The sequence below is a fragment of the Aplidium turbinatum genome, chromosome 8 (genome assembly GCF_918807975.1).
Source record: "Aplidium turbinatum chromosome 8, kaAplTurb1.1, whole genome shotgun sequence".
Classification (NCBI taxonomy): Eukaryota; Metazoa; Chordata; class Ascidiacea; order Aplousobranchia; family Polyclinidae; genus Aplidium; species Aplidium turbinatum.
The window spans coordinates 26,491,931-26,516,039 of NC_137479.1; the positions used below are offsets into that span (position 1 = coordinate 26,491,931).

Sequence of the window (24,109 nt, forward strand, 5' to 3'; positions counted from 1 at the left end):
CACGGAAAACTCCTGAGGTTTGTAGAACTTTGGTTTGGTCCAAATCTTTTTTTGCTTTTGAAACAATGGGCTGCTTTTTTGTTTAATCTACATTGCACCGCTCTAACTCGAAAATGTTTTGTGTCGCAAGAAATATTACTGTTCTGTTTCTTCAGCAGAATTTCTGTAGTTTTTACAAAATTGAATAACTACCGTGTTGATGTTACTGCTACAAGTAGGAATGTTACTCAATTAGTAACGGAGACGTTGCGTATGATAATTACTAATTCAAGATTCTCGGAATACTTATTTACAGTTGTTTCAATTGTCCGAATGAGATCAGCGTGTTTTGGTTATGAGAAATCGTCCATGTGTTTCGATTTTTCGCATTTTATTTGGAAAATATTCCGTATGCGAAGCAAGAAATATATCACGCATCAAGATCAGATTATTGTGGTTGTAGAAAACGATTTTCACATGAGATTGGGGTGACGATGCACCGGCGAGGTGGGTCCACCAGCTTAGGTCGTGGCACCCACTTGTAGCGAGTGATCGAACGGATAGATGCAGAGAGTAGATCGAAAACTCCATAGGACCCGCCCGCAAACTTAAGAATGGCGGACCAGGAAGACAGGTTGGACTTTTCCGCAAGGCAAAAAACTTAGGCGGCCGGTAGTGGAATGGTTGGAATCGGCAGTAATTTGACCTGCGTGCCGCGAACATGACTTTTGCATCGGGTCTGCCAGAAGGCAGGCTCGAGACTCAGGGTCTCCCACTAGGAGAAAAAGCTGTTTTAGGTTACTTGATAGCCAGGTCAACCCATTTTGATTAGGCTATACATTCACGAGCGGTGTTGGCTACGGCATTATAAGAAAAATTACAGTACTTTTTCCCTTGATTCTGGATAGTTTGCCTGCAGCATAATTTTAATGGCAAATTAAACATTAGTAAACGAGTAGTTCAAAACTTAGGTCGGCGTGCGATAGGAATTGTTAGGATACCACCCTTGCAAAGCTACCTAATGTTTGCTTGGAATCGAGCAATGTCCAATCTGGCTAATTCTTTTTCTTGCTGACACTGACATCAAATCGATAAAAAATTAACTAAGCTGTGAGTAAATGTTTGTTTTTCGTAGTGGTCAAAATCGTTTAATTAAAAATGAATGCACGGCAGGTATGGAACACATTGCGTTGCTATTTTCAAAACAAACAAATTTGTTTGTCATTTGCAAATTATTGTAATCATGAACAGCGTAAATAAAAGCAATATTTTTGGGAAAGTTGTAGCACATGCCCTGGTGACAGTTGTGATCAACAGAGATGAAATTCCATTTAGGCTTGCTCGTAATTTCCTTCTGTCTTCATTGGATATCAGGTGGATAGGCTGCATAATAAGAACCTAGGCCTAACAATTACAGATTAGTGAGTAACAAGAACAAAAGTGTTGGTATAATGGTAACTTATCTGATTTGCTTTATCAGATGTAGACCAAGTTGTTTCATAGGGCACTGTACTTGCAATGTAGCCTAATAGCCTACTCAATTAAATGTTTCGTTCTGGACTGGTAGCCTTCAGCTCAGGGCCGTAGCCAGACCGCAGAGCAAGGGGGGGGGGGCAACTTTTTGTTAGAGGGGGCCGAAAAAATTTAAATGATTTTGGCATTTTAACCTCTTAAATACAGGTATCCACAAAAATTGCAATATATCAGATTAGTGTTAAGACCAACACTGGTCTCTTATTTTATCCTCTAGTTAATCACGGCAACCATATCACAATGACCAACATAACACAGCAATTGTTAACTTGTTGTATAAATAGCGGTACTTGTTATGAGCAAAAACTTTAACTGGCTCGAAGAAGCTAGTGCCGAGGATTTTGATATATATGCTTACATTCCGCCTATACATCCGTGAGCTAGTCTATTGTAATTGCAGTCGCGGATGTTTGGATGCAAACCGTCTCACAAACAAGTCTAAATCGATAGATTTCGATACAGAATGTTCAAAGGCCATAAGCACCAAGTTTGCCTGTCTTGGTTGTAACATGCCCCGTCTAGTGGGAGCGTCAACCCTTGTTAACATTGAGAATCCACACTCACAAACAGCAGTGCTAGATCCAAATGTAGCAATATCTGCTGCAAGGTTGAACACTTCACAGATCAGAAAACTAGAAACAAAATTTATTTATACTGGTTGGATTGAAGAGAAAAAATAATCGCTGCTTAAAAGATTACGGTTTATATTTTGCATGCGTTGTCTTCTAAAACCACTTGCTTTACCACTGCACATTTTGCGATTTATCACTGTACAAATTGGTTAGCACTGACCCTTAGAATTAGGTATGGTACCGAGAATAGCGACAGCTGATATCAAATAGCCTAATTTGTAGGCTACCGGTTTGTAGGCCTGCTGGAAAACCATTCCCTCTTTGTTAGGTTATCATTCTTTCCCAAAACATTTTCATTTTACACAGTTTCTGACAATTTTTCTACCAACCTAACACGTGTTAGCCTTGGTTGAATTGAACATGTTGAGGTTGCCAAACGAGGGGGGAGGGGGTGAAATTGTTTAATCATCTTAGCTGTTAACTAAACAAAACAATTGTAGTTAATTGGGCCTAGGTTGGAGCTCTATAACCGGAAAGATGGGCAAAATCATTATAATTGTAACTGTTGCTCGATAATGTTGGGATTTTGCCAGGGGGGCGAAATTTTTTCAGGAGGGGGGCAAAGCTTCCCCTGGCCCCCGGCTGGCTACGGGCCTGCTTCAGCTCTGACGAAAATAGCAATAAGCTTAGGCTACTGACATCTTATAAGTCATCGCGGTACGGCCACTCAATGTGATGCATGCCTTCACTGGATTGGTGATCGATCAAACCGGTCTAGTGAATAAATTTATCACATTAGGAGGTTACTTGGAAAGAATGTGAATTATTGCACTTTCTCAAGTCCATCATTTCCGTTTTACGCTTCTTCTTAGTCTCCACAACAGTGTAGCCCACTTTGATAACACATCCAAATGTTATCAATGTGTCCTTTTAAACTATGCACAGTAGCCTACCTAAAGCGTGCTCAGAAGTAGAGTAGATAGCAGTAGGCCTAGGCTATAGTAGATATTTCGTATAGTGTAGCTGCTTTTTTCCGTTCCTTATTTTTCTTCTACTTCTGCTTCCCCTGTTGCTAGCTTACCCCATTCAGAGTCGCCATATGAAATGTAGGAAAGTCCTAAAATCCTTTATAGTCTAGCTCAAATAATTACTTTTAGGTGAAAACGTTCCATTCCAATGCAACTTTGAAACTGATGGTTGTGGATTCACTTTCGATCCATCTGGCGAGCTGAGTTGGGAATTAGTGTCTGGCTCCACTCCAACAGATCACACAGGGCCAGATGCAGACCACACAACTGGAACTGGTGAATAACTGAATATAGGCTACTGTGAGCGTAGAAATAGAAAAGTGCGTAAACTGAGTGCTCTCTCAAAGTATAGTGACTCTGCGGATCAAAATGACTGCTTTTTTTTCGTTGATGAAATCGAATATTGACAATGTTCAGTTCAGTTTTGTTTTTATTTGGTTAGATTACAAGGGACAAAAATTTCAAATTTGCAATTTTTTCAGTTATATTTTGGAAATAGCCTACTCTGTCTATAATTGTTTAGCACCTTTTGCATGGCATTGTTGTTGATTTGATCAAGTTATCTGGTAAAAATTATTTCGAAAGAAAAAATTCGAAAAATAACCTATCGTAAATGCATATGAAATTAAAAACGCATATACTAACTAAAGCCTAAAGGGGACGGCTTCTATAACAGAGGAGCCAGGAAAATTGCTTCATTTGCCTTTACCTAAATCCAACTCAGAGTAATAGTATTCATTTTTACTGTAATTCAAAATCTGCCGGCGTATTTCGACGTAAACAGGACCAAATTTTCTAACGTGGTACCTACTCGGATAAGCTTCCTCCTTAAATGGAAACTGAAGCTCGGTGAAGGCAAAAATGTGACCGTCAATCTCATCAATTGGAAAGTTATATTGTAGCCTACCTGTGCTGACAGTCATCGCTAACAACAGATCGATAGTGTTTTAATTTAAAGTTTAGCTAATGTCGCTAACGGTTTGTGATATTTTGTGTACTCTTCTAGGAAGATACATGTACATGGAATCAAGCAGAGCAAAGAATGGGGATTCGGCAAGAGCAATAAGTCCACAGATTGATGTGGCAATGCAAACCTGCACCACAATTTCATTTTATTATTATATGTATGGCGATGATATTGGGTCTCTCAACGTTTATATTGTCTTGGGATCTCCTCAAAGTCAATATCAAAATCCGGTATGGGGAGTAACGGGAGATCAAGGGAAAGGCTGGATGCGGGCTGAGATTAACGTGACTCTTCCCGAAAACTTTAAGGTATATGTCTAGTCTAAGGTGTAGCACTTTGTTAGATACAGTAGTTTATTTTACACACACTTGGTGCAATAGGCTAAGATGATTACAGTTGGTTAAGCTATAGGCCTAACCTTAATTCCCGATAAAAGTTTTTTGTTGCAGAGGTGTATTTTCGTATAGAAAGAGAAGGAGCGTATGCAAACAGGCATGAGTTTGTTTCCCTGGAAATTAAATTTACTGTACAGTAATAACATTCTCGTTCCTTTGCTTATGCAGTATTTTGTGTTAGCTAAAAATAACCAAATTACATCATAAAATGTTGTAGCCGTACGAGTTCCTTTGGCTGTGCACTCTTCCTCGGCTTTCAGAAAAATATCAATTGAAACACTGACTCAAGACCAGATAAGTTATTGACGAGCAATATGTGTCAATGCAGAATGTTAGAAACGCATTTGTTGCAAATTAAACATAAAGCAACACCATTGTAATTGTTTAATTGCGTTATTCATATTAGGTTTGATCACCCTGTATCATCAATGAGCTGATCTAACTTGCCCACGTTACATGTTTCTAAAGCCAATACAATTATGTGTTTAGTTAGTTTTCGATGGCATTGCAAAGTTAGGCATCTTGGATAATACTGGAGACATTGCAATCGATGATATTATGATAGAGATTGGGAATTGCGGTAAGTAGCCGATTAATAAAACTATTTGCACTTTATTCTACTGCACATCAGGCAGCATAGGTTGCATGAAAAGAAGGTTACGCAGCTAGAAAATAAATGTAAATTAGGCTAATAAGTTCCCAAAGTAGCCTATATCTTTATAAAATTTCTTTTTGGTTTCTTTTTCCTAACCAGTAAGAAATCATAGACTGAAGGTAAAAAATAAACTTACATAACTAGTTTGTTAACTAGTTAGATTCTATTTGAATAAGAACCTTCTGATGATCCGTTTAGATAAAACAGGTTGTCAAGGATTTAGATAGTAGGCCTAATAACTATATTTGATTTAATTTACATAACTATACACCAGCTTCATACTTTTAAAAGAAGGTAAAAAAGTAAAACGAAATAAAAACACGTCGGATCGACAAATAATTTTTTAATCAGAATGGGCGTAAAGTTAGAGACAAAATTTTAGGCCGTGGTTACTACAAATGCTATGATTTGGAGTAGGCCTAACCACGGCCTAAAATTTTACAAATGCTACGAATACAAATGCTACAAATGCTTACACGGTACAAATGCTATGATTTGGAGTAACCTCTAGCAACTTCTAAGAAGTCTTCAATTCGGAGATTTAGAGAGCTAAGTCCTTTATTCCCCGATAACACGTTTAAGTGAATAACTGACAAGTGATAAAATGTCGGTAATTTCTTTTCACATAGTTGAATGTAATGTACTCTATTTCAAGTTCATTGTTTTAACTGTTCATGGTTCAACGCGGACTGAAGGGAAATAATAAAGTTATTGTTTTATTTATTGTCGCTCTACAGCAGCTAAGATCTTTTAGCGACAGAGCTCATTTTTAATTTTATATCTGGTTGAACATGTCATCACATTATTATCCGACTTATTCTCATTGCGTTATGCAAAAAAGAACGCAATAATCGGTACCGTTTTTAAAGTCTTCGGTTTCACCCGACCTGGAATCGATCTCAGATCTACCAGCACCAGAGCAGAAAGAAAAACCACTCGGTCACTGGGCTGGTACCAAATAAACTTTATCCTGAAAAAACCGCAGCTTTTCAAATTGAGAAAAGCCTAGCAAAACGCTGATTGATCAGCCGAAATTTATATTTAGGAATACAATCCAATCCCAAGCTGGCATCAGAAACACGAGGTGTTTTACAAGTTTCACGCTGAAAGATATACGTAAAAAATACTAGAAAATTATGTAACACAAGATCACAACACTGTGATGAAACTTTCAACAAACAATACAATTCATCACTGTGTGGTAAAGTCTCAAAGCACATATATAAATTCTAAATTTTCCGCCTTTCATTAAAACGTTTTAACCAAAAACAACTTTGAACTGAATTACAAAAAAATCGAAAACTATAATCTTTCACTTCACATGGGAAGTTGATAATTGAAAATCTACAAATTAAAGTCTATGTTTTTGTGAAGACTGCAGTATTGTAATGAAAATAGTTTTATGACAAGATCTTTTGTTCCAAATGCAGAACCATTAGTGTGCGATTCCACGATTTCTTGGTGCCAGAACGGAGGAACTTGTATTGATGTCACAGACGACACGTCATCGGACGATTATTACGTATGCAAGTGTCTCCCTGGCTGGGAAGGTGTGCATTGCGAAAGTGATGTGGACGAATGTGCAACGAACCCATGCAAAAATGGTGGAACTTGCACGCATGCTGTCAACAGTTACCAGTGCTTTTGCGATTTGGGCTTTCATGGAAATGATTGCGAATACAGTAAGAAATTGTGTGGTTTATTAATCAGAGATATGCTTATTCACTCTGATAGTTAGAAAGTCTATTACTTTTTGGTTATTGCGTTTCCGATGCCCACGGTACATTCCTCATTTACTTTTGGATTCGTTGTTTAAAGTTCAAACTTTACGAGACAATTAATTGCCATAGCCTACAACTCATTTTACCGTTTTAATTGTAGTATATTTCTTAAGAATTGCTAAGTTTCTAGCTTACTGAAAAAAAGACAGTAAAGAGAAATAAGCTTTATGCATAATGTAGGCTGCGTAGATTAGCTAATAGTAATAAATATGGGTTTACATTAAATGTTAAGGCTCAACATTAGGCCTGCTTGGTTTATTTTTATTAAGCTGTCCGCCCGAGTGGTTACGTTTCTGGGTCAATATCACGCGGCGCTGGTTCGACTCTCGGGGTGTGCGCTTGAGCAACGCATTTCAGGACTGCTCTCCATTCAACGGCACCTAATGAATGGAATAATTTCCCGGCAATAACACTTAAATAATCGGAAAACTTCACTCTGTCAATCTCGGCAACTGGTCCTGCGTCAAGAGCCTCTACAAGTATGCGAAACTACCAGGAATAACCTATCAAGGCTTTGTCAGTCCAAGGATAAAGATTATGTTGACGAATAAGGAATAATTCTTAATATGTTGACGAATAAGGAATAATTCTTAATTTCACAAGTTTAACTGCGTTTATGCATATTCTTTAGTCGACCAATGCATTAGCCCTGAACTTCACCGATGCGAGAACGGAGCCACTTGCATTCCAACGGGAGTTACATATAACTGCACGTGCATGCCCGGCTTCTCGGGAAGCTATTGTGACACCAACGTTGATGACTGTGCTCCCTTGCCATGTGTTCATGGAACATGCAATGATCTTGTGAATAGTTACACATGCTCATGTGAAACAGGTTGTGCATTCATTAGTTACGATCTCTACCAAGATAGCAAATTAGTCATTTTTGGCATTGCTTCAACGTCTGCAAAAAAAAAAAACTGATTTGCAATCTGGGTAACAAAATTTGAAAATGTGACTGCTCATGGTCTGCTACCTTTGCTCTTCTTTATGGATTTATGTTTACTTCGCATTTAGGCTTCTTAATCCGGTGCAAATCTTTACTAGACCAATTCCAGATCTACATAGAAACAGCTTTCTTAGTTAAAAACACGCCGTAATCTACCGTAACAAGGGGTTGTTTAGTAACAACTTTAGGTTGTTTAGTACGGTACTAAACAACTTTGGGTTGTTTAGTACCGTAACAAGGGGTTATTTAGTTTCACGGGGTCTGAAAGTGCATTTATTTTCAGGGAAAATACAATAATTTAAGCACTAAAAACCAGTCTTCAAAATTTTGAGATAATTTTTTTGTAGACTTGATAATAGCCTACTTGATAAATGGGATCCTTGATGTGGAAACCACTGGTTCAGAGAATAACCAAGAAACTCTGTATCAACATAAAACAAACGGAATTAAGTGATGGTGGAGATGTTGGAAAGGCAGTTTTTCATTTTGGAAACCAAATTCTTCACAAATATATGTTTTGTTTGCTTTGAACAGTATCAGTCGATAGAACAATAAAGTAATTATGATGAGACACGACAGATCACTTAGTGAAGGTGTCAATGCTGGTTTTGTTGAAGCTCAGCCATCAAAACGAGATTGTTAAATGGAATTCATATGATAGATTTATAATACTCGCTATTGTGTTTGCTTTGTGCTAAATTGGTAGGCTTTTATATGTTATGATGAGTATGTTATGATGAGTAATATTTTAAGCTATGCTTGTTTGGGTCATTCCGGACAACAGTGGGCCTTGGTCAAAGGTAAAAAAAAAAACTTTAAAACTCTGTTATTAAGGATGGACTGGATACAACTGCGAATTACTTGCTGGGGAATGCAATTTTGACTTGGGGGCCAAAGTATGCAACTACAGCACAACACCAATTGTTGACTATGAGTGGGAAGAAAATACAGGGTCTACACCAAGCTTTGGAACAGGCCCAGATAGAGATCATACAACAGGAGACGGTGAATAGCTAAATATTTAAAATCATAATTCTGTCTATGTTGGTTTCAGTTGAACCAGGGATTCAGAGTTGAACACTGGCAAATGTAAAATTAATCATTCACTAAATTGCTAAAACATAATTGGTTTGTTGTGCAATGGCAGCAGGGCTGCTTTTTTAAGTTTTTTTTTTTTTTTTTTTTAATTCTGATTTCTTCATGAGAAAACAGACAGTTGCATTAGCCTACTATGCGATTTTGAGTATTGTAGTATCTCGTGCTATCAATTTACATCTAGTAACCTTTGTTTTCTTTTCTTGACTTTTTGATCATGGACAAACTACAGTATTGGGCAGCCTATTCCAAACAATGTCACCCTTTTCTACTTGGATCTTTTTCGGAACCCTCCAGATTTAAACCGCTCTCATTTAGTTTCCATGCTTTTACTACAAATTTTTAACATCAATGCTCTGATTTAGAGATCTTCTGCCATGTGGCGTATATTGCAGGGATCTCCAAACATACGATTTGCCCTGACTTTAACTTTTGGTCCAATTTTGTCCGGTTCAGATCAATCTGTCTCTGTCGCAACACACCATAGTTTTTCTTTTCATTGTTGATGGCATTATTTTGTTAGGAGTGTATATGTTTGCGGATTCAACGTCTCGAGAACAAGGAGAAAGAGCTCTTCTCTACTCTCCGATGTTAAGCCCTCAAACCGTTGATGTTTGTACGGAAATCAAATTTTGGTGAGTTATAAACATTTTGACAGTTTAATGAAAAACTAACAATCGGAACATCAAATTGGATCGAAAGTACGTACGGGTAGGGAAATTTTCTGGACTGACTTTTTGTTCTGTATATAGTCAAAACTTTAACTTTAAAAAACGATTGATAAAACAATTCTCGAAAAATTTTTTTACTTTCAACCGAGTAAAACATTTTGAAAAGATTTTCGTTTCATTTTACTTTGGTCGCTGGCGTAGCCCAACAGAGATCCTGCCAAGTTCTTTGATGAAACATTTGTTTTGCACCGCAACATGGAGCCTACTTTCTGCCGCACAATCAAAGTAACGGTTCAAACACTTTTTTCTTCGTGTTGACAAGAGTCTAATTTACGATATATTATTCCTGCAGCGGGTATTTGCCATTAGCTTCCTTCTTTTAAAAGGCATAGAAGATCACAACGACACAATATAGGAAATCTGCAAAGTTATATTTTAATCAGAAATCAGTAGCTAAACCATTGAACAAAGATGACCATCTGTTGGATTTGTTAAAACCGCTTATAGTTCAATTTTTATAGGATCTTATGGTTGATTAAAAGAAGTGCATAGTAGGCTACATCATAGACTGAACTGTTAAATAGTGGTAAAATTTAATTGAAAAATTGTATTGAAATTTTACTGTCTATACTCTATATTGATATCATCCACCGGCCATGCTTTCAACAAATGACAAATGGCTTACAATTTTAAACGTAGCCTACCGTATTCTCATACATTTTGCCACAAGATTGGAACAATTGGTGCAGATCAACGTCAAAAAATATATTATTTATATGTTTAAATCAAATATAGCTATTACTCTCTACTAAACCCTTGACAGCCTGTTTCACCTAAAAAGAGGATCATCAGAAGGTCCTTATTCAAATAGAATAGAGACAACAGCCGCATACTCTTGAGCGGTGTCGAACCAGTGCCCTTTCTAGTACCGTGCCAAGGCTTGTTGGTTTTTCTGGTCATTGGAGTTTTTTGGTCTTCAAGTCAAAGACGTTTCCAGAATCCCACAAACACAAAATCTTCTAGCAGCAAGTTTTGTACTAAGCTATTGCGTAAATAAAGGTTATTGTAGAACAATGACACTCGCAAGAATTACACAAATAAAATAGCACACTTGTTAGAACATATAATGTAGCTTGCCGTGGGGGTATGCCTATTGATTGTGACAAATGCTAAAAAACGATTGTCAGGTATTATATGAGCGGGAATACTGTTGGCACACTTAACGTATATGCCTCCGGTACTGGGAATAATGAACTGGAAACTAATCCTATATGGACAATATCTGGAGAACAACAAGACCAGTGGCTGCCTGCAACGTTTCAATTAAGCTCCAGTGTTCCTTATTCGGTAAGTTTTAAACAACATTTTTTCTCATAGACCTAGACTAGAATACAATTTTGGTAAAGAGGTCACTTTCTTCAACCACAGACATATGCAACCAAGAAACCACACGGCATTTAACATAATCCATTAAAATTGAACATAAGCTATAAGCTACAAACGTTTTCGGCCATACACACGTTAGCCCTTATCAAGTAACCAAAAAAATAACTGCTTATCATATCTACAATGAAAATGAATAACTGATCTAAACACTGAATTGAAAAGCGAAATGCAAAAAGAAACGGCAAAGCATAGGAGAAAAGCACAACCTAGACTAGAGTATTTTAATAAAATCGCTTTATTTTTCCTATTACTTCTGAAACAACATATCAGAGAAGTCCTCCATTATTGTTGCAATCAGTTTATTGTCTCGATTTACAGTTTTTACTAGTTTGTTGTTTAGGTGTCTGTTTCTTCGCAATTGTTTGATTGTTATGGACACGAATAAAATATCAGCCTTTTATGCCTTCAGATTATTTTCGAAAGTGTAGCAAAAGCTGCTATTACGTACAGAGGAGACATTGCAATTGATGATGTGACAATTAGCCCAGACGTGTGCCGTGAGTATAAAGTTATTTAACCAAAACAAAGCAGTAAAGTTAATCGTTTTTAATTGATTTGTAGCAAAAATTTCTGAAATAAGATTATACTGTATTGCATATTGGTGGACGGCCGACAATAATGGTCGACGGTGGACAAAGCACGCTTAGCCCAATTCCTGCTTGACGAACTGCCGGTTAGAAAATGTTTTGAATACAGAGAGACATACTACAAACTACACCACCTGTCAAACACATCATCTTTGCCTCTTGGATGAGGAAACCAGCAAAGAATGAATGTTTTCTTATAGTTTGTTCATCTAACTAAGACCAGGAAACACATCAACACTGTGGAGCAATAGGTTTTAAAGGTTTTATTGACTGAAACAGCGACCATGACCAAAACCCATAGCATTAAATGAAGAAGAAGCTTTATAACAGACCTTTTGAGCAGATGTGAAAATTTCGTTACCTATAAAAAAAATACTAACATAGCAACAAATAATTAAGATAAGGTCTTACCATTGGTAAACAATATAAATTTCTCGGCCTTATAATAAGAAACCAAAAACTGGAGCATCTCTCTTTAACTGGTACAATTTTTGGGAAGCGGGCATCTGGCAGACAAAGACAAACTCATCTGAAACAATTTAACGATAAGACAGAAACAATTATTCATGCAACATACAATAGGAATATTTGGTGTAATTATTTATTTGAGGCCGTCGATGCCTGGTTCAGGCAAGGCAATTGAAAAAGAAGAATCCGCTTCTGCAAAAAAAAGAGAAGAAAGTAAGCTAGTCCAAAAGATAAAGTGATATTTAATCAGGTCGTGTTACACTCGTATGAAAATGTGCAATTAGGTGTTGCACTTTAATTACAGTATAATAAATTATTATTCCATAGCCTACATGACACGACACGATGGCAGTCGCGGATCCAGCAAGTAGCAGCGGCGATTTTAACAATACACAATGTTTGTACAGTAGATTTACAATAATTCGACCATGAAAATACAACCATGAATAAAGTTACTTTACTGTGTTTTTTAAGGGAGCGATCACCCCAATCCTTAGATCTGCCACTTCTCGGAAGTGAATAAAATTAAAAAAAACACAAAAAAACGTGAGTTATCAACCTTTCTCACTGGACTAAATTGTTTAAGCTCTCCACATTTTAAAAGCAAGCTTTTCGCTAAAAGCCATACTGCCAAAAAAAAGTTTACTTCTAAACACAAGAATTTAACCAGGAACAGTTCAAACAAACAAAGAGTACAAAAACGACCTTTTTATCAATTGTCGTAGTATCTTGGCAACTACACGTACGAAAAAGCGTTGGGACACTTTACAAGTAACGTAAAATTAGAGCAAATGTCTTTTGCAGCTTTTTTACACTGCTCTGGGAGGCCTTGTCAAAATGGGGGAACTTGTTTTGAAGACAACGCAGGGAGTTATACTTGCGCCTGCAGTGAGTTGTGGACTGGAACGACTTGTACCGAAGGTTGGTTGCTTTCCTTAGACGAAAGAAGTGTTTGTAATTATAAAAATGAAAGTGAATATTTGTATCATGCTAATAACTTTATAGAGTAAGCTACATGAATAATTTTATTGCCATTGTAATACAAGAAAGTTAGGAAAGAAGTTATCTCTAAATGTTTCATATGCAGAAAATGCTGTAAAGCTAACCAATCAAGTTTTTTTTTATTGATATTCAAGTAAAGCTTTGGTGAAGAGTTTGCTTTTTTGAACCATAAACAAGCAAAACAAAGTAACCTTAGCAGGTTTAACATTATGTACACACAAAAAATATATAACATATAACATAACATATAACATAATAACTCAATCGTTTTCGACACGTACGTGTGTCCTCATCAGGAATTACATAAATCTGCGTCCTGCAGAGATAAAGAAACTAAAAGTTTTAAGTAGCCTACTGTAACATGAAGCTATTGAACAAATTCCGAAGCCCAAAACAAATCTTTTTATGTGTTACAGATTCCAACCTATGCTTGCAAAACCCATGTCAAAACGAAGGTTCATGTTTTGACGAAGAGAAGGATTTCAGTTGTGTCTGCGACAGCTTGCACGTAGGAAAACACTGCGAGCATTGGACAGGAAGCTGTGACTTCGAAGATTTTGACAAAGGGGGATGTAGATACGACGATGACCACACAGGTGACTGACTTGATTATTCGTTTTTAAAAACGTGGGAAACGATTAACTTATTGCTTTAGACCTGCTTTGGGATCTGTAGAATAGCACAAAATGTAGCCTAACAATTAGCCTATCATAGGCCTACAGGCTAGTAGGCCTACGTTTGTTCAGTGTAAATTTAGGCTATAGAAAAATTTGAAGGCTTTTCCCGAAAAAGCTTGCTTTGAGAGTTACCTGTTTGCCATATCGTACTCACGATAGCTTGTAATGAAACAACAAAGTTTCAACTCAGGGAAAATAGTGCCAACTGTTTGTTGTCCATTTTTGGCAAGGAATTGACGTAATGATGTTCCAACTGAAAAAACAGTTGCACGCTACAGATGATTTTTGTGATCCTGCATAGCTTAGACTGCTACAACGAACCTACTCCAACGACTGTCAGTTTTTATGGTTTAAAAATAACTGTGATCAGATGAACTATAATCACCGAGAAAGAAGTGCAAGCCGCTATTGACTGTCAGGAAGATGAATGTCGATATTGAATGCTCAGTTGATTGTTTGTGTATGAATACAGAGCAGGGGTTTTCAACCTGGCGGTCGCGAGAAGCCTGAAAATCCAGTGTGTTGTTTTCAATTAAGTTTTGTCAGAAAAAGATTAAAAACTGTATTTTTCCCAATCGACCATTCAAGGGAACTTGACATGAGGTTATTCTATAAAGCTTTCAGACGTTGCAAAGACTTTGAAAATAGAAAAGCAGTCGATATTTTTCACCTACGAAAGTTCTTGTAGGCCTACGTTGCTTTGTGCAAACTAAAGTTAACGAATAACGCTATGGCAAAACAAGGTTATTTGGAATCCCATATCAAATATAGACGTGTCAGTATCGTTTCCAACGCATTGAAAAAATTCAGTGCGTAGGCTATTTTGTTTAAAAGTTCTTTCAAGCTTGCTAAAAAATGCCGCACCAACCATCTCATCGAAGCTGATTTGAATAAATTATAAAAGATTGCAGCAAATTCAGTCGATAAAATTTCGAAAATGTAACTTATCATCATTATTTTTTTCTCCCATAATTTTGCCAAGCTTGATAGGAAATGGAAATAATGATAGGAGGAAATGTAATAAAACCATTATAACATCGCGAAAAGACGTTTTTGGTTTTAGTAGTTTGCATTAGAACAGGGAGATGAGACAAAAATGGATGTAGTCGTGAAACAAATTTAGTAAAACTTGGCATTAAATCTGTTTTTGTTGAAGAGTTTTATAGGGTGGTCGTGAGGCTACGTTGAGTGCTCTGAGGGGTTGCGGTGAAAAAAAAGGATGAAGACCCTTGACATAGAGCAAATCAAACAGTGTTGGTTTAACTATCTGGGTATGCGCTTGAGCAACCAATTTCTGGACAGCTCACGTTATGTAGTTGCCTTGTGGTGAAGCTTTTACAGGCAACAACTTGTCAACAACAGGCGTAAACGTCGCTTCGTTTGTTAATCTTAGTGCTGAGTTACCTGGTCTGCTGTGTCCTTGGTTTAAAGCCTCTGCAAGTAAGCGAAACTGTAAGAATTAAGCTTCCAAAGAAGTTTTCTAATTAAGAGGGTAGAGCTGAAGATTTCCAGTATTAATCACTCAATTGTTTAATTAATACCATGGGCCTACATACATTTCAGGAGATTTTTATTGGGAAACAAATACTGGAAAAACACCTTCAGCTCAAACTGGGCCAGACAACGACCACACCACGGGAAGCACAGGCTACTATTTGTATGCGGATGCTACTGACAAAACAGCTGACCAAAAAGCCCGTGTGAAAACTCCCACAGTTCCAAAAAGTGGAAATGATTGTACGCAGCTCAGTTTTTGGTACGATATGCTTGATAGTAGAAATATTAAACTTCAACGATATTTCAACTGCTTCGACGTCGCTTTGATTAGTATGAGTATCTTTAAATATGTACTTTTAACATAACAACGCAGTTTATCATTTATCTAAGTCGGTTTTCAGCAAAAAAAAAACTCGGGCTTGAAATTACTAGACAATTCTTGAACACGGTAGTTCAAATAAATGTGCAAAACTATTCTGTAGACAGGAAAAAAACACGTTTTAACATAAAAGTTTGAGAACGTTTAGATAATATAGTTATCCTTCAACGGTTCTCTACTTGCAAACTTTGGTATGCTGCATTTTGTTGCTTTTTAAAAGTAGACCATAATGGGAACTTGTAATCCTTGTCCATGCAAAAAGATTATCCTGATTCGCGTTTTTTCTGCAGTACGTTAATGGTATTTGTCGAGAATGTTTTACGAGTGAAACAAACATTGTATTTTTCTGTAAAAATAAACATATACATGAAAACGTTCAATAAATGATTGATATGTGCTACTGGCAGGTACTACATGTTTGGGGCATCAGTGGGACAACTAGCTGTTTATCTCGAGTTTGAAAATGAACCGTTGGCCAATCCAATATGGACAAAAATGGGAGGGGACAGAGACGGATGGACGAATATCAAAGTAAACATTAGGTAGCCAATTTCATATTGCTATTTTAAATACTTGTGATAAAAATAAATAGCTTTTAGCACAACTTTTAGTCAGCTGCAAAGCCGAGTGGTGAATGACCTTATAGGACGTTCGAAAGATAGTAGTCATCTGTGATAGCAGTCATCTGTGATAGATGTTTTTTTGCAGTATCGGGAAAATTGTAGCCTATCAAAAAATATGAAATCAACTGTTCTTCTCACCAGGTTTCTAGTCATGGCGCGAAGCATCTTGAAATTTTCTTAGAAATACTCAATTGAAAAAACTATTGCTTTCTCTTTATCTAAAAAAAAAATTATTCTTGAATTTCTGCAACATCAGTAGCTCATATAAAGTGCTTCATATTGTTTACTGCATTGTTCCGTACGACGATTTACATATTTTACTGCACAGTGCTCCTCAAGATTATCTGGTGGTATTTGAGGCCACCATGGAAGACAAATCTCTAATAGATTCTGACAATCGTGGTGACATTGCCATTGATGACGTAGAGATACTTCCTGATGTAGGATGTTGTAAGTAATGAAATTAAACTCTTAGAACTGTTATTGTTTTTAATACAAATAATGAGTCTACGGTATTATGCAGTTTTTGCAATTTACAGTTTTAATTCGTACTTGGCTGATATTCCGCTCGTGAGCTACTAACTTTACCCAAGAAAGTATTAAAGTCCTTCGTAACTATTAAGGAATACTACAAAGCTAATTTTATGCTCAGGTAGAGAAGTTTCAGTACTTGAAACATTTTTTATGAAAATACAATCTAACGTTGGGAGTGAAATGAAATCAATGCATTTACAACAAACCAAACCTAAAATCATTTCAATCAAATACTTAGGCCACAACAAATCGGCTGCTTGGCCAAGTGGTGCAGATGTCAGTTTGATGTTTATCGAAAACACACGACTTTGTCTTAGAACTTACAGACATCCATAGAGTGGATGTAAAGGTTTAATTGGTTTATTTTCTCCCCAACTCAAATAAATCTTGAATCACAAAGCATAACATTAGTAGATGTACTCAGTTGATGTACTTATAGTGCAGATATGCTCAGTTGCGCCTCTATACGGTTGCATTGACACTATCTGCTTAGTAAAGCTCTGAGCAACGCATTCTGCGATGGATACAGCGCTATATAAAGACAAGCATTAATTTTATAGATAAAAAAAAAATTCTGCGCTTCGTTTGGCCACGTAGGAAAAAGCCTGCAGCAGAAATATAAATTATTTTTCAAATTTACATTCGTTTTAAATCTACGAGATTGTGCACAACGGCTTGCCATAACATTTTTGATGATTTTTTTTCAGCTTACGACGGATGCTTCATTAAACCATGCATGCATGGTGGGACTTGTATTACTGAAGACGCGAATTCATTCACGTGAGTTTCAATTGGCTATAGCTCGGTTTCATATGAAAATGGCAAAGTTATGGTTAAAAAGTTACATAATTTTATGTCACCCAGTCGTAATTAATTGTTTGTCTTCATTTGTGGGGTTGATTTATTTGCTGTATTCTGTTAATGACAACTTATGCGCCGCATCAGTGACCCTAAACTGACCCATGGGTCAAGTAGGATGCTCTACAGCTTAGTTTAAGGATTGAATTGATGTCTACAATCTTAAAGATAAATATAAATATTGAGAAATGATTGTTAGACCAGTGAAAACACTTACTCCAATCAAAGTGGTTTTTGAATCCACAATAACGGTTTCTGCCTGCCTGTAGTGATGTAAAACGTTTGAAAGAAAATCACGACGAAGAATTCGTGCGCCAAGACATATTTTGTTTTCCTTAAAATTGATTCAGAAATATTTTCATTTGGACCTTGCAAGCATCAGCCGCTCGCAGAATAGTCCACGCAAAATTCCTATTTCGTGTTTAGCTGCCTCTGTCCAAGCGACTACGGGGGTACAAGATGTGAAGTGTTCAAGCCATGTCAACCCAACCCGTGCAAAAACGAAGGAATATGTGAGATTGGAAGTGACGGGATGTTTCAATGCCTTTGTCCGAGTGGATTTCTTGATCAAACTTGCGACAAAAGTAAAATTTTCAATACCTTGGTTATGTATCAGCAAAGTAACCTAATTTTTCATTCGGGATGAGTGTGCATACGTGGGCTACAACTTGAAGACTTGATTGATGGGGCAAAACTTAAAGATGATAAGGAAAAAGGTGTATCATGGGGTTTAGGCTATAGCTTTGCGCTATAATCTACCTTCTCGCTGGAAAAAAGTCTTGTCGGCTGATTTAAGTTACAAACTTCTAAGTTAATTCTGAATCAACGAAACCGCACCACGTTGGTATAGGAGTGAGGTGCTGTACTTTCGTACGTATCATGATATTTTAAGCCAGTTTTTGGAAGTATTTTCGCATTGGTAGAAATTTCAACATTGGTAAACACTAGCAACAGATTTGTTGAAGTTTTAGAACAAAGGTTGTACAGTAGCCTACTATCAATGACACTGTAATTTCTCACCGTATTTGTAAGTTACCTTATTGTAGGGAAACGATTTTGGCTGAAGCATAGATTTTATTGTTTTGCATTTCAGTCGATTATTGTACTAGCTATCCTTGCAAAAATGGTGGTACTTGTACTTCGGAGGACTACGCTCACAACTGTGCATGTGTCGATGGGTATGAAGGTGTCGATTGTGAGAAAGAAATCGACGAGTGTATGGTTTACAAGCCCTGCATGAATGGGGGGACTTGCATTGATCAACTTAATTCCTACTCCTGTGATTGCCTTTCAACATTTGTTGGTGATAATTGTGAGAAAGGTAAGGTTTACAAGACAAGGCAAGCTAGGGCAAGGCTACAGAGGACGCTGAACTGATATATTTTTGATGAAATATTTATTTTTACATTAATCTTGGCTGCTTGTAATACCAAACCAATGAGGATAACCCATCAGACTACTACAAAAATTACTAACCAATAGTCATCTTTTTGAAACTACTTGTTGCTGGAAGCAATAAGCAGAATGGCTTTAAGATGACGAGTGATGTAAAAATAATAAAATGCACATATTCCCTTTCTTACTTGCCTTGTTTCACCAATGGCAGGACTTATTCAAAGCGATGAAACACAAAAATTGAACGATCAAACCTGTTCACCTGGTAAAACAGTTTGGCTTATCGTCTTATTCAAAAACTTTTCCGCTGGCTTCCTTCATGGTTTCACATTAATACAATTTTCACAAGGAGAGAAATTTCATGTGCAAAAATGTTTTGATCAAAGTGTGTAGTTAAATGGTACCTACAGCTTTCTGTGCTGTAGTGCACATGCCTGTCATCCATGGTACACTTTCTGCTTCACCTTTAACACGATTTTATCATTCAAACAGTGTTAGGGAGTTGCAATTTTGAAGGACAATCTTTTTGCAACTGGGTCAAAGACACCACATCGGATTTTAGTTGGACAATACATACTGGCCCAGGTTATAGTTATCCGCTCAGCGGCCCTCAAATGGACCACACTTACCAATCAAGAAGTAAGCTTTGGTTTCAAAACGTTATTGACAATTAAAATATGCAAACTATATTAGTTTTTAGGCAGTTATAAAATATGTTATATTTTACTTGGCTGGTTGTTAGCTTACTATCCTACTTCTGTGGAAAAAGAAGTTTATTGTAATTAGCCTAAGTGGTGAGAACGTCTATGTGACGTTTGAAAGGACGTGGGATCGACACCGCTCCAGAGCACGCGGGTATTTGTCGGCAAATCACTTATTGGCATGACAAAATAATGGAAGCAGCTGACTTGATGTAGGCTACATATGTTCCTTCCACTGTGTTGCATCCGTAGTTTACTGTACTGTGCAGCGTATACATTTTTCTGTGTGTTGTCGCAAAATAAAGCATGATTGTTTTTAAATTGCAAGCAAGTTCTGGTCATCTGTACTTCTTGTGTATTGAAAAGATTCAAATAGCATTTTAGGGTTGGAACTCTTAAAAACATAACTAATCTACTATTTACAGATCAAGGGTACTACATTTTTACTTCCTTGTCCCACGATAACCCAAACGATGGAGATCTGTTCAGACTTCGTTCACCTTACATTTACCTTGCTGACTACGCAAACAACATATTCGATTTGGAACTATATTACCACATGAAAGGAGATGGAATTGGAATTTTTAACATATATATTCAAGGTATTTGTGGAAAGATAAAGTTCTATTTCTGTATTTGCATTCTTGTATTTGCACAAGAGGTCGGACGTTCTTGTAGTCGCTTGCTCAGTTCGCAACTGCAGCTGACTTGTAGGAGATTCGAATCACGAGATATCGGACGCACGCCAACCGGATTATCTATTAACATCCTGGCAGTAGTTTATTAACTCTTTCAGTGCAGTGATATAGCTTGGTCTGCGCAAAGAAAAAGACAGTAGCTTTCAGTCTTACCTTATCTTTACCAAGACATACATAAGTTACTGAATTCTACCAATAGCCTACTAGTCTTGTTGACTTATAAACAAATAGAATTTCTACTTTTAACCAATCCAAAAAAGACAAGAAAAATTATGTTAAATGTTTCAGAGTCAGGAAAACCGGAGTATTCTATTTTACGGCTTCAAGGGGAGCAAGGAAATCAATGGCTGAGGTTCAGTCACACCATTGAAGCAGCAACGGATTGGGCCATAATCTTGGAGCATCAAGTAGTTAAAAATCTGCTTGATTTGGGAGATATTGCTGTCGATGATGTGTCTATAACGTTGATTCAACGTAAGACAATATCACCACTTTTATTCTTGTTTAACACTTTTTATTCTTAAGATGAAACGTAGGCTATTGTGGCATAACTAAATCCATTTATGCGTATTTGAAGTTTTCTAATTAATGCTTTGAAGTTGTAGCCTAACACTACAAATTTCCAACTAGCGCATTTTAAATTTCCGTTGACACAGCACAATCCATACAAGTAACATAAAGATGGTGGTCCTACTTTTTTTTGGACGATTTTCGTTCTATGCATGTAAAAAGGTAACACAAAAAAGTGGTTGAAATTACGACAATGTACGGTAAGCTTCAAAGTGCGGTGTCACGTTCAACAGTTTTGAAACAAATCTTTGTAAAACCTTGGGTTAACTATATGAACTTGCTGTATTGTACGTTTTATCAATTAAACTTTGCAAACCTGTAGCTCGTTCCTTCTTAGTGACTCTAGTTTCCCATGCTAATAGGTTTTAACAAATTGCACACAAACAACACTGACGATGTTTTTTTGTTTTTGTTTTTTTATCTTCTTGCAATATTTTCAAGTTTTTTATTACCAGATATTTCTCAATCATCTTTCGTTTCTTGTGAAAGCAAAAATTTATGCAAAAAAAAAGGTTGCGATTCTTTTGCAGAGCCCGAGACCACTACTCAAGGAGATACGACAGCTATGAAAAGTGAGTATGTGTGTTTAAAACGTGAATGACTTTCCTGTTTTTAGTATGTTTACACAAATAAAATGCTTATATGAAAAACAGTGAAGTGAAACGTGACGTATTATGATAAACAATAAGAGAGAAAAACAGAAAATAAAGTTTTGCTTACATTATCGTAACACTACACCACCGATCTTCAAACAGCGAAAGATGGAAAACTAAAAAATTAAATAGAGTCCGTAAGTTTGATTGATTCCATAAGTGGAATCATGGCCGCCTAAAGAGACGGCCTGATTTGTCACATTGTGCAGAAATTTCCAGATTTTGCTAACTTTGGGCGAATGTTTAAATAAATTTTTCTAAAAATTATATTTTTTCGCCTTCTTTACTGTTTTCCCCAGACGACACAATAGGTTTTAACATCCTCACATGTTGGAAAACTAAGATAATTTGATTTGGAAGATTTTAGTCAGACTGTTAATTTTTGAATAACAGTCTGATTCAGCTTTTTTCAACTTACTTTTTCTCATTTTCTACTGCTTTCCCAAGACAACAAAAAGCTTTTATATAATTAGGAGACAGCAAAAAGTAAAAAAGTCTCAGAAAATGTCAGTCAAACACTAGCAGTAGCTGTAATCAAAATCTGCAAAATGTGACAAATCAGGCCGCATCTCCAGGTGGCCATGGTGGAATACAGATTTATTTATTTTTTTTAATCTGAGGTATAACCAAGACTGCATGTAAATTAACCACGACAACACACATTGCATATTTTGTTCAATGATTTATAATTTTATTATACATTGTCTTATATTGGATTTGGTTATAATGTTGCAGCAACCACCAGTCAATCGATGACAAGCAACGCAATAACAACTACAACCGTGACAACAACTGCAACAGTGACAACAACAGCGTCTACAACCCTTCAGAATTCAATGCCAACAACTTCAACGGTTTTGTCAACCAATACAACAAGAGAAAGTGCAGCCATGACAACAGGTATGTTGACGTAACGATATATTCTGTGTCACGTGATGCTGAAAATTCTGATAGAAAGCAATTGACTTACCTGTCAAGACTACACAATACATAAAAAACCAAGAATATTGCTTTCTTGTCATCGAAAATAATATTTTACTGGCTGCATTTTTCAAAATAGTCATCTAAGTTTAATTGTAATTGAATTGTAAATATTTCAAGTTTCAATTTTCTGGTCTCTTTTTTCTTATCAGTCCGTATCAATTTCAAGCTAAAACATAATTTTGACATTCATCCAACGTATGCAGATGAGCTGTGCATTGTACTGTGTTTTGGAACTAAAACAAGTGATGTTTAACATTAATTTTCGTTTAAAACTTCTTTTAAAACTGATAGTATTAAAATGAACTATGTTACATTAGATTCTGACATCGATGAACCACCTAGCGGCGGCAACGGATTAGATGCAGGTGCTGTAGCTGGAATAGTGATTGGAGTTTTGGTTGCTGTTGTCCTTTTGACCGGAATTTTGTATGTCATGGTTTGGAGACCACAGAAGCTTGAAATTGAATCAAAAAGGAAAATTTACGTAAAATCATACAACGCGGGAGTAGACAACCCAGCCTACAGTTTGTAGCAAGGATGTGACATTCTAATTTAGTAACTTTACAAATAAACCAACAGTCTCCACTAAAATGTCTTGGCTACAGTTAAACCAACTTTTTTAAAGTCTGAAATAATCGGCTAATGAAAAACACGTGGGCTTTTTTAGTGATTAATCACCAATTTTGTACAATTTAAAGCATTTTATTTTTGTTAAAGATAGTACGTACATGATCCGAAAATCAGCTGACATGTTTCCAGCTGGTAAATGGTGATATCAGTATTATATTATTGTAGGCTACGAATGTACAGTGTATTGTTATAGACTATAATATTAGTATTATATTGCAGTAAATATTTGTAATACATAATTAATATTACACTACAACCGTTGAGCGATAACTCTTAAATATATTAAGGTTTTAAACGATTGCCAATTGAAATAGATTTTAATCACTTCATTTCGTTTGAAAGGTTTCATTTAAAGGAGTTGCATAAGATTGTACATATTGTGAAGTGCAGTGTATCCGTTGTAAGCAAGAGCCTTATTCACAAGGCACTTCCACTACTAAAACAAAAACCTGAAATTGAATGCGTGTCCTGTCGCCTACGATAGTTAGATGATGTCCAGCTCATTTTATATCAGACTCAAATTCGTTGGTATTATGTTCATTGCTATAGAAGCGTCACTGGTGAAAAGTAAAGGTGGTCTCATACTTGATTCAAGTGTCGGCTATGAGAAGATAAGGTTCTACTTGTACTAGCCTTTGGTACTAAAGAAAGTATAGGGTGACCAGCTGCCTTTCTTTCAGCAACTACGCCCACTCAATTTATTACACCCTAGGTGGAGGTGAGCGGCGTTTTCAACAACCAGCTTAAGCCGGGTGTCGAACCAGGTTTGCATTATCGGAAAG

General features: G+C 36.6%; 1 protein-coding gene across 1 annotated transcript; it reads left to right on the forward strand.

Moving 5' to 3' along the window:
* The first annotated feature begins 700 nt into the window (after positions 1-700).
* LOC145776206 (MAM and LDL-receptor class A domain-containing protein 1-like) lies at positions 701-23,916 on the forward strand. Its single transcript, XM_082587607.1, has 24 exons — positions 701-776; positions 3,242-3,388; positions 4,119-4,387; positions 4,964-5,054; positions 6,560-6,811; positions 7,542-7,745; positions 8,694-8,864; positions 9,478-9,589; positions 10,813-10,972; positions 11,481-11,568; positions 12,931-13,047; positions 13,545-13,724; positions 15,369-15,561; positions 16,089-16,223; positions 16,633-16,754; positions 17,546-17,618; positions 18,123-18,280; positions 18,790-19,017; positions 19,584-19,730; positions 20,218-20,394; positions 20,779-20,964; positions 21,591-21,632; positions 22,449-22,613; positions 23,015-23,916. Exons 1-24 carry the CDS (start codon positions 701-703, stop codon positions 23,227-23,229), a joined length of 3,708 nt encoding a protein of 1,235 aa, XP_082443733.1. The 3' UTR covers positions 23,230-23,916.
* The last annotated feature ends 193 nt before the right edge of the window (positions 23,917-24,109 follow it).

What these genes read in the sequence shown, in the direction of transcription:
- LOC145776206 (XM_082587607.1), top strand. Translation starts at nt 701, where the DNA reads ATGACTTTTGCATCGGGTCTGCCAGAAGGCAGGCTCGAGACTCAGGGT. An exon ending in CACATGCTCATGTGAAACAG is followed by an intron (nt 7,746 to 8,693) that starts GTTGTGCATTCA and finishes TCTGTTATTAAG; the next exon opens with GATGGACTGGATACAACTGC. An exon ending in TGGAACGACTTGTACCGAAG is followed by an intron (nt 13,048 to 13,544) that starts GTTGGTTGCTTT and finishes TATGTGTTACAG; the next exon opens with ATTCCAACCTATGCTTGCAA.